This window comes from Triticum dicoccoides, chromosome 4B (assembly GCF_002162155.2).
Source record: "Triticum dicoccoides isolate Atlit2015 ecotype Zavitan chromosome 4B, WEW_v2.0, whole genome shotgun sequence".
NCBI lineage: Eukaryota > Viridiplantae > Streptophyta > Magnoliopsida > Poales > Poaceae > Triticum > Triticum dicoccoides.
The window spans coordinates 16,549,555-16,560,426 of record NC_041387.1 but is presented as its reverse complement, the minus strand read 5'-3'; the positions used below and the strand labels follow the sequence as shown (position 1 = coordinate 16,560,426).

At 45.3% G+C, this 10,872-nt stretch overlaps 1 protein-coding gene across 1 annotated transcript; it reads right to left on the bottom strand.

Annotated features, from left to right (window-relative positions):
• Positions 1-2,407: 2,407 nt before the first annotated feature.
• LOC119292430 (poly [ADP-ribose] polymerase tankyrase-2-like) lies at positions 2,408-10,863 on the bottom strand. The gene is made up of 10 exons (XM_037571273.1): positions 10,617-10,863; positions 5,877-6,016; positions 5,662-5,787; positions 5,398-5,523; positions 5,023-5,169; positions 3,721-3,819; positions 3,536-3,634; positions 3,228-3,398; positions 3,042-3,121; positions 2,408-2,723 (listed from the first exon to the last, which is right to left on the bottom strand). The coding sequence occupies exons 1-10, from the start codon at positions 10,861-10,863 to the stop codon at positions 2,654-2,656; spliced, it is 1,305 nt and encodes a 434-aa protein (XP_037427170.1). The 3' UTR covers positions 2,408-2,653.
• Between the last annotated feature and the right edge of the window lie 9 nt (positions 10,864-10,872).

The window sequence follows — 10,872 nt, the reverse complement described above, 5'->3', positions numbered from 1 at the left end:
CAGCTGGGCTTTGCCAAAAAAAAAAAAAACAATGGAAAAAGTTGAGGGAAAATGTAAGAATATATAAAAAAAACTAAACACAGTCGCGACACTCAGGCACGCACGTTCTACCCCTACGAGCACATCTGAAAGACAGAGCCGGCCCAGACGCCTTCATGTTCGACGGGAATGTCTTCTCCCACTGAACGCACATAGCCGAAAGCTCTGAAATAGATACAGGAAAATGTGAGCACCCATGTCAACTCTGGGATTTATGAACTCTGGTGGGCAGGGAATACAATTGTCTTTTTAACTATCCAGCCACAGGTTGGTTCGCAAAAATAAAGGAAAAAATCATATGGTGGTACACCCTCCCCATAATATAGTGTGCATTCGGTTTTCGTCAAAGCCCTTTTTTTTCTTGCAAGGTACGGAAGTCAATATTCAGAAACTTGGATCAAATTTATTGAGTAAACTATCCATCTCCACAATGCCAAATAAATAACAAATGAAAATGTATTTCTTCATGAATATAAAGGTATTTGGTTTGGTATTTTAGGTGAGGACGTTTTTTCTGTAAATTTGGTAAAAAAAAATAAAGTTTGATTTTGACAACATCTTTTCTTTTTTAGATGGACCTTGAAAATATCTAATACACACTATACTTTTACACAATTGGAGTACTCTATTCATTCCTTCAGTTAAAAAAATCAGGCAAAGGAAAAATGGAGAAAAAAACACTTTGTTCATAGTATAAAAGGAAATGCAGGAATTCTAACATTCACTTAGACCACCTTTCAAAAAAATCCTATGCACAAAGAATGAGAGTAAAATTGTTAATAACATTATAATTATACATTTTCAGGTGGTTTGACTTTCATTTGACCATGTTTATTAAGATTCATGTGTTGTTCATATTCATGTGAACCAAACACTAGGTTTGCAAAATCCCCATGTTTTACCAGTCCTCTATGTTGCGCTTACATTCCTATTATTTTTTGAGTTTTTCGTATTCTTGTGTTTTAAGAATCCTTGATTCAAAGGAATTTCATAATTGACGGATTTGGATCCTTGTACTTTTCTCTATATTAGTTGTTTGGTTCAGAGGATCGGAATCCTTAGGATTTTTTGGCTTAGGATTCATTTTTACTCCATTTGCCCTAAAATAAGTGTCTGAACTTCAGTACAACTTTATGTTTTGAAGAAAAATTGCATCCGCTCAACTCTCTTAGTCAAATTCTTTTAATTTTTTTCATGGAAAATCATGATGGCGGATTTTATTCGTTCGGCAAAATCATTACACCGTCAATTATTACATCCACAAGAAAACCAGGGGTTTTCGTACCCCACACAACGTTTTTGGATCTCTCCCCTTGACTAGCTAACAAACCAGATCACAGTCATCATATATGTCTGCCGCAGGTCCGATTGAGTAGCCATCTTCATTCAATCATCCGAATCACCTCCAAGCAACCCGCTTCGACAATCAACCTATTGCAACAAATATTTCCTGCAAGAATCAGCCCATCCCGGAGAGCTCTCGCTTCTGTTGCAGAAGCCGAATCAACAAAGCGTATGCCACAGCAACTTGCAACAATAAACACTCCAGCTTCGTCCGAATTATCACGGCAGTACCGCCCGAGCCTGCAGCTGCACTAGGATGCATCCACATTTTGAATTTACTAAAGCTTTCCTTAGCTTTGCGCCATCTCGAACTGCACTAAAGGTCCTTGTCTTCCTATGCAACAAGCAACGTCGATGACGCGCGATAAAACCCAAATTTGCTTCACCCGAGAGCGTAAAGAAAAGAAGGCATGTTGGATACTCTCACAACACTGATTGCACAGGGGGCATTGCAAAGAAATTATCATATGTTGATTCGCAACAACACCTTTGCAAGGTATCGCTCCCAGCAGAGATCTCCAGCAGCAAATCTTAACTTTTGAAGGTACTTGACCACAGCTTATTCCAGAGACTTTGAAGTCCCCATCAGCTGTATCCTTTTTCAATTTGTTGCAGTGTTGGTGATTCCGCTCAGAACAAAAAGATTTCGCTTTTCATGTGTTATCAAACACTATTTCGCCAAGTTTCTGCGGGTTTTTCTGGACATTGTGTTCCACGTCAGAAATAAAAGGAAATAGACAGTCAGTGACATCTATTTCTTTTTTGATCCATTTTGGATTGAAGGCTTTCTTGGATACAAGCTAGCCCAGGTTGAAGTTATTAGGACAACTATGCAGAGCGTCCAGGGACAGAGATTCTAATACCCACCCAACCCAGCAGCTCATCCAAATAATCATCCTTTCAAATTTCCCAAACCATGCAGTGCAGGAGGGCCGAGCCAGTGCGTATATGCAGCTAACTGAAAAGAAATTCAAAACGGCCTAGGGCATTTGTTGACGGATTTGGACGAACCAAACACAGATGATAAAACAAGTTCATTCCAAAGCATCCATCACCAGAGTCTAGCAAAATACAGTACCATCCATGCTCCAAACAGATCGTCAAAGCACCGTACTAATTCAAAGCGCTCGCATAGCAACAGCGCGGCATTTCTAAGGAACTGAGCACGACTTCGCCATATGGCTAAGACAAAAAAGAGATCAGCAGTTTGGCCAGACGTAACAAGCACGCAATGAGAAGCCTGGAAGGGAGACACTGAGCACGCCCATCCCTAATCAGAGTCGGATGAGCTGCCGCTTTGCCCAGCGCCAAGTTCCGCCTTCATTGCCGCAACCGCCTCCCTGAAAATGGCGCAGCAACCCTTATTATGATGGAGCCCTCCATGGTTGCCAGGGTTCAATTCAAACTGTGCAAACTTCAGTCTATTCCAGAGTATGTTGCAACCAGATATACGCCATATATATAAGAATGCACAAGATGCATGAAACTAACGGTTCACAACGACAGTGTGCAAGCAATACCAAAATAGTGACAGAGCTACATGCGGAGTTTAAAACAGGTTCTATTTAAGCAGTCCTTGGAATTAGAAGACGTGTTCAGGAAAAGAAAGGCAAGATGGAAATACTCCACGTTGCAAGGTTAAGCGGAAAGAGTAATACCAAAATGCTTCATGCAACTCCTCATTTGATGGATCCAGTTTCACCGCAGCCATGTACGCATCGCATGCTTCCTTGTGGTCCTAATGATTAAAAAAACACGAAGCACATCCTTGTCAGCATGGGGAGATGGGGTTTGAAATGTAAAACAGCGAGTTAAAAGGCTAGCCATGTGTGGTTTTGTCTGACCTTGAGCGCTGTTAAGGCAGCTCCTTTCCGGCAGTAACCCTTTGGCCAATCAGGCCGCAGCCTGATGCAAGCATCAGCATCCACCAGAGCATCATGTGCTTCACCAATCCTTAGATGGCATAGGCTCCTGTTTGAATAGAGCGTCGCGTCTTTAGGATCCACTTTGATTGCCTGCGTCAAACCAAATCCCAAGCACGATCCGTTATCCCAGAATCAAACCACTGAAACTCAGAAGGGCAGAGTGTATACATCCATGCCCAGCAGCCAACTATGTTACCACAAATATGGAACGGCTGCAACAATATTACCTCGCTGTAGAATTCTGATGCACCGGCATAGTCCTTTTCCTCTACTGCTTTTGCACCAAGTGATTTCAGCTCAGCCTTCTTATCTTGAACTACCTTCTCCTACACCATTAAGAGAACACATTTATATCCACAGTACCCATTTGATGCAGCTTTTATAGTATGGTAGATGTGCAAGATTTACATACCTCGGAAGAGGACTTCCGTGCACTGGCATCCTCTTTCCGCTTAACCTTGCTGGCCTTATCACTTTGCTTAACCTTGCTGGCCTTATCGCATTGCTTACCCTGAATCATGATGGTTAACCATGTTAATGAGTACTCCCTCCGTCCGAAAATACTTGTCATCAAAATGAACAAAAAGGGATGTATTTAGAACTAAAATACATCTAGATACATCCTCTTTTATTCATTTTGATGACAAGTATTTCCGGACGGAGGGAGTACAAAACATGTAAGTTAACAAACATGGAGAAGCTCAATTAAACAACTTTTATAGAAGTAAGAACAGCAATCCTTAAGCCCTCTCTTCAGAGCAACAATTTTATCACTTCAATTTGTAAGCATGTTTAGTTACAAACAATTGGACTGCCCTAAACGTGGTACTTCCATCTCCATGCAATGGCACTGGCAAAATTGTGCAATGAGAACACCTAAAAACCAGTAAATAATGGCAAATGAATATGCGCACCAAAACATACTTCACTGGCTTGCAGTGAGTAATACCATGATGCTATCTCCATGGAACAACCTATTAAAGTTCTGTTTCATGCAACCAGTTAATAGGATTATGTTTCTATTTTGTATTTACTATTTTGCTTCCCTATTGATCAGAGTTTCACAATATATGTATTCAGGACATCCTGAATTTACTTGCCAGACTAAACTAGTCAACTTTGTCCAACTGATGGTTCCGCACTACAGTTTCTACATACTCCCTCCGTCCCAAAATTCTTGTCTTAAATTTGTCTAGATACGGATGTATTTAACACTCCCTCCGTCCGGAAATACTTGTCATCAAAATGGATAAAAGGAGATGTATCTAGACATATTTTACTTCTAGATACATCACTTTTTATCCATTTTGATGACAAGTATTTTCGGACGGAGGGAGTACTAAAATGTGACTTGATACATCCATATTTAGACAAATTTAAGACAAGAATTTTGGGAGGAAGTACTAAAATGTGACTTGATACATCCATATTTAGACAAATTTAAGACAAGAATTTTGGGACAGAGGGAGTATTTGTTATTTACTCCCTCCGTTCCAAAATACTTGTCATGGATTTAGTACAGATTTGACCTAAGTCCATGCCAAGTATTTTGGCACGGAGGGAGTAGCTGCTAGGCAGACTCTGGAAAAAGAATATTACACCGTAACAAACGAATAGCATTCACCTTATTTCACACATATCTCATAAACAGGAGAAACATAAGGTTCTACAGATTGCAACATCAAAATAAATGAACTTCAAATTGAGTTTGTACCTTTTCCTTCAAGTGCTTTGCGTGAGTAATGATTCCATCAACACTCCAGTTTGACACACGTTGAATGGGTTTAGTGTATGGAAATAGAATCTCCACGAGCTCTCTTCTTCCAGAGTCTGCAGCAATTTCTATTGGTGTCGTACCGTTCTGTTGTGTACAGGAGGAAAGTATTTAGGATAATCGCAATATGTGTGAACAGAGACATAGCATACATTCAATTAATAACAAGTGTGATATAGTAAAGCAGCAATAATTAAGACATTCCCACATACTCCCAACAGTTACCAACACGACATCATCACCACAAGTCTCAGTTTAGAAGTGCCAAGGATAATATTAATCAAGAAAAGCAAGTCGCAAAAGTCAAAAACTTACATAGTTGCTTGGAATATTGGCATCTGCACCGACCTCCAACAAGTACTGGACACATTCAGTTAAGTCTTTGCTGGTTGCTATCACCAATGGAGTATCAGGAGTTGTACAGTTCAAACCAGCACCAGCCTGTGGATGCAACCAGTGTAATAAATGAATGTGTGTTGATATTTACACTTCACATAAAATTCAGAAATCCAGTACAAAAGCCACACTAGATTCCCCCCAGCAGTCAAGATAAAAAGAAGATGAAATTGGTTACCATACCTTGACAAGTAGCTTCATGCACTTCAAAGCAGCAGACACAGAAATTTTTCCAGCGACAGAAATAACATCAGCACAAAGAACTGCAGCAGTCATGGGTGTTCCTAAATCTGAAAAAACCCTGTTTGGCTACAGGTATTTGCGCAACAAAGTCAGTTCCCATGAAAAAGCAAAATAATTCTACAGATACAGAATCAAAACATTAAACTACTTATTACATCTGCATCATGCTGCAATAAAGACTGGACGATGCCATAATTCCCATCCGACACAGCCACGTGTAGTGGCGTCCCTTCACAAGAGGATATATCAGCACTAGCTCCTTTGGATAGCAACAGTCGTACCAGCCCATCGTTTCCTAAGAAAAATGAAAAGTAAATATTAATTGCAATGAATACTAAGTTGTTTTGGACAATTCTGATTTTAGGACAATGAATCAAACAGTAACACAGATCATAAGATCAGGACTACACTATTCAACTGAATAAAGTGATGTATTTTGAGGACAGAGATACACATACACAGTGCACATGACAAGCTTCACGTACAAACAGGCAAAATAAGCAATTGAATTCCATTACATAGTAGAGAGTATAACACATAAGAGGTAATAAAATATATCCAAGTGGCACATTATAAATGTCATAGTGGCATAGTGTTTAGATGCAACAAACCATTGAGCCCCTTTTCCTTCCCCTTGAGCCCCACCGGTCGCCGTACAAATTTCGTTGATGCGAGCTTCAATGCGTTTTTAGATGGATTTAAGCCCCTGCGAACAATTTTTGATTGAGGATTCGTCCCCGTCGGACGACTTGGACGTGGAATCGATGCTCGAGCGCCATTGTCAGTAGATGGCCGTGGCGGTCCTAGCTGTGAAGGAGGAGGAGGATCGAAACCGCAAAAGACGGCGAGGTTTGACCGTCGGCCGTCTTTTCATCCCTCGCAACCGCCATCTCGGAAGTGTGATGTTGATGCAAGACTACTTCGCAGACAATCCAACCTATCCATCGCACCTCTTCCGGAGAAGATATCGGATGTGTCGACCACTCTTCATAAAAATTGTGCAAGCTTGTGAGGCCAATTACCGGTTTTTTACTCAAAGGAGAAACGCCGCAGGCTTGTCGGGGTTTAGCGTCTATTAAAAAATCTCCGTGGCTATGCGTGTGATTGCATATGGTATTACGGTTGATTATGCCGACGAGTATCTTCGCATTGACGAAGATAGTACAATTGAGCCAGTGCGTAGGTTTGCCAAAGCGATGATCCGCGTCTTTGGTCCTGTCTATCTTCGTGCACCCAAAGAGGAAGACACAATAAAGTTGATGGCAGCAAATGAGAAGCGAGGTTGGCCCGACATACTTGGAAGCATTGATTGCATGCATTGAACTTGGAAAAACTGTCCCAAGGCATGTCATAAGCAATTTTGTGGCAAGTCTCGTAATGCAACAATTGTGCCAGAGGCTGTAGCATCTGAGGATTTATGAATTTATCATTGTTTTTTGTATGCCGGATACTCTCAATGATATCAATGTGTTGCAACGGTCTTATTTGTTTGCTAGACTTGCTAGTGGTGATGCTCCTGCTTATAACTTCACGGCGAATGGGCACGAGTACACAAAGGGGTACTATTTTGACGAAATCGGCCGGCGGAGGAGTTGGGCGGGCGGCGGGCGGTCGCGCGGAAGTCAACTGAAGGCAGTTGGGCGGTTGGCCCGCGGCTGCCGTTTTTACATCTCCAGTGGATGGAGGTGTATATTTTCACCAGAAGTGTTGTATGTTACATCTTCAGAAGGCGGAGATATATATATATCATCTGTTGGAGAGTTACTTTCATTTTCTATTGGAGATGCTCTCTTTGTCAAACTAGTTAATTGACATTGAAAAAAGGCCCTCAGATACTCAGGGCCGACGAGTACATGTCGCCAAGCACACACAGTTTCCCACATCCTCGGTTGCACAACTCATCAGTCCTCTGAAAGGATCTTCTCAGCGAACCGCTAAGCGCCAGCAAAATCAGCGAAATACTACTAGTCGTAGATGGGGAGGAGGACGATGGAGCTCGCTATCCAGCCGGGTTCCCCGTTCCCCGCCTCGCCCGGATAAGCGTACCGGCCGGCGTCTGCGTTTCACACGGGCGGCGACGACTGATGGCGACGCGAATCATCTTCGCGGCCAGCCACGCATCTAGTGCATTTCTGGCTCTGACTTCCTACTCCAGCCGGAATATATAGCACCCTGCCGTGACCGCGAGGCCGACGGTGGGTGTGTGACCAAGCCGTGACTTCAACATTACGTACGTGCTCCCAAAGCCTCCTCTTTTTTTTTCGATCGGTGCTCCCAAAGCCTCCTCTCTTTTTTTCGATCGGTGCTCCAAAGCCTTCTCAAACAAGGATGCCAGGCTAGTCATCACGATAGCGAACTAGCTGAAAATCTTTGGCTGCAACCAATAAATCCCTAATCTCGCTCCTGCCTAAGAAGGAGGGAGCCTTGGAGGTGGGTGACTAGCGTGTAGATTGGTGGAGGATCCGCCCAAGCCGGTTGGAAATCACCAAAGTGCATTTGTGAAAAGGCAGATCGCTGCATGACAACTTCACGCTTGTGCAGAGGACGGCAAGACGGCTACATGCCTTGAAAACCCCCACAGTTCTGCTCAAGCTCGACATATCGAAAGCATTTGACTCAGTACAATGGCCTTTCCTAATTGAGGTACTACAACAGCTTGGCTTTGGGCCACGGTGGAGATCATGGATATGTGGGATCCTTGCAACATCTACCACCAAGGTCATGGTTAATGGTGATCCCGGTGACACGATTTACAACTATAAAGGGTTGCGACAAGGGGATCCTATCTCTCCAATGCTTTCCATTCTCGCTATGGAGCCTTTACAGAGGATGTTTGAGATGGCCGCGAGTAGAGGGGTGCTGGCACCCTTGGTGCATGTGGGCATAAAGAAGCGCCTGTCCATCTTTGCGGATGACGTCGTATTTTTTGTTAAGCCCAACCCGGTGGACCTCGCGGTTTGCAAGTGCATCTTTGAGCTATTTGGCGAGGCGGCAGGCCTGAGAATCAACATGCGCAAGTCGGCAGCCCTACCTAGCAGGTGTTCAGAATAGGAGATAACTACAACGTGCAATGAACTTGGGTGCCCCTTGGGATCATTCCCAATAAAGTATCTTGGGCTGCCGCTATCGTTAAGGAAGCAATCAACGATGCAGTTGCTATACTTGATGGATCAAATGACCAATAGGTTGCCAAAATGGAAGGCAACCCTTATGTCGTAGAGTGGCAGGTTAACCTTGGTTCAGTTAGTGCTATGCACCATGCCAATCCATGCAACGATGGCCTTGGACATCCCGATGAAAATATTGATGCAATGAACAAGGTTTGTCGAGGCTTCTTGTGGTGCAGACGAGCAGAAGCGAATGGTGGGAACTGCGTGGTCGCATGGTACATGGTGTGGGCACCAAAGTGCTTGATGAATGTGGCCATGCAGGCTCGATGGCTCAAAAGGACAGACAAGAATAGACCATGGAATGAGTTCAGAATCAAAGTTCCTGACGAAGCGAAGATGTTATGCCAGGCGGCCATGAGGAGTGCAGCGTATTATAGTGGCCTCACGACACTCTTTTGGGAAGACCGATGGATAGATGGGAGGAGAATACAGGAAATTGCACCACTTATATATGGCACGGTTCCACTACGCATCAGATCGTCTAGGCTGGTCAGTTCGGCTGTGGAGAATGGGTCCTGGGCGATGGATATTGGCCCCAACATAGGGCCGAACACACTACAGGAGTTTCTTTCACTTTGGCAGAGGGTTATCAATTGGAAGCCAACTGAGAATGTGCTAGACGAGATAGCTTGGTCCTGGGAGACTAATGGACAGTTCTTGATGTGGTCAGCATATGCGGCTGGATTTTGGGGTAGGGAGGTGCTCCCAGCGGCGGATCTAACATGGAAGTCGCGATCTTCCTCACAGTGCAGATTTTTCACTTGGATGGCCCTGAGGGATAGATGTTGGACTTCGGATCGTCTAGCACGGAGAGGGCTACTTCACCAGGACGCGTGTCCGTTCTGTGACCAGGAGCATGAAACGATTAACCACATACTAATCACGTGTGCGTTTGCCAGGATGGCTTGGGCGGCGATTTGCGAGGCGTTCAGCAAGCCGGAATGGACACCATCTCCGCATGACTTACTTGCGGAGTGGGCCATAGACAAGCAAGGACCAAACAACATGAGTTGGAAGGATCTACGCACCATCTTTGCGTTAACATGGTGGGAGTTGTGGAAGCACAGGAATGCCATTGTCTTTGAGGGAGCGCGGCCTTGGATCGAGCAGTTACTACGTAGAGTGAGGCAAGAGGGTTTAGTATGGCCATCGGCCGGACTACTGAGAGGGAATGTACCCCCCTCCCCTTCAGTAGGGTGGAGAGGTGGGAGAGCAGTGAGGAGTAGCATGTATATACCTTTGTAACCTTTGGTGGAGGCATTCCTGCCTTTCTTCTTTAATATATGACAGCAGACACGTCGACAACTGATGTATTTGATGCAAAAAAGCGAGCGCCCGCGTCGCTCCAAGGGGTGTGGCTTGGGCGAACCCTATCGCCGCCACTACCCCCCTACTCCAGCCCCTTCCCTCGCCGCTGCTGGGCAATGTCGCCGGGCAAAGCCCTGTTGGCATGGCGTGTTGGCCCTGGACAAGGCGCCCGGTCAGCGGTGGGAGGATGCCAGGGCGGCGGCCCTGGGACGGTGGTGTACCGGCTTCTGGGGTTGCGCGACAGCTGGATCTGGTGATGCTCGATGGTGGTTTGGCAGCGGCGGCTCGAGCTCGGATCTGGCGTCATGGCCATGGGCTGGGCGGCTCAATGGTGGTCAGGTGGAGCCTGCGCGGCGTGAGGGCTGGCAACACGGCTGCGGGCGTGAAGGGCTGCGCATGGGTGCCGGGTCGGCTTACTTTGGCTCGGTCGGATCTGGCCGCCTAGGCTGCGGGCGGTGCCGGGGACCTCGCCAGTGTTCTGAGGTTGGTACGTTGCGGCGGCCCAAGGTCGCGGTGGACTCATCCTCCTCTTCCCGGGGCGGAGGCGCGATGAGGTGGATGGCCGGGCATCATGGATGGTTGTGTTGCAGAGTTCGGGCACCACGTCCTTGCCGGCCTCCGCGAAGAGCACGCGGAGCGCCTTGGTGTCGACGGGGAGCTTCATGCTCAGCGT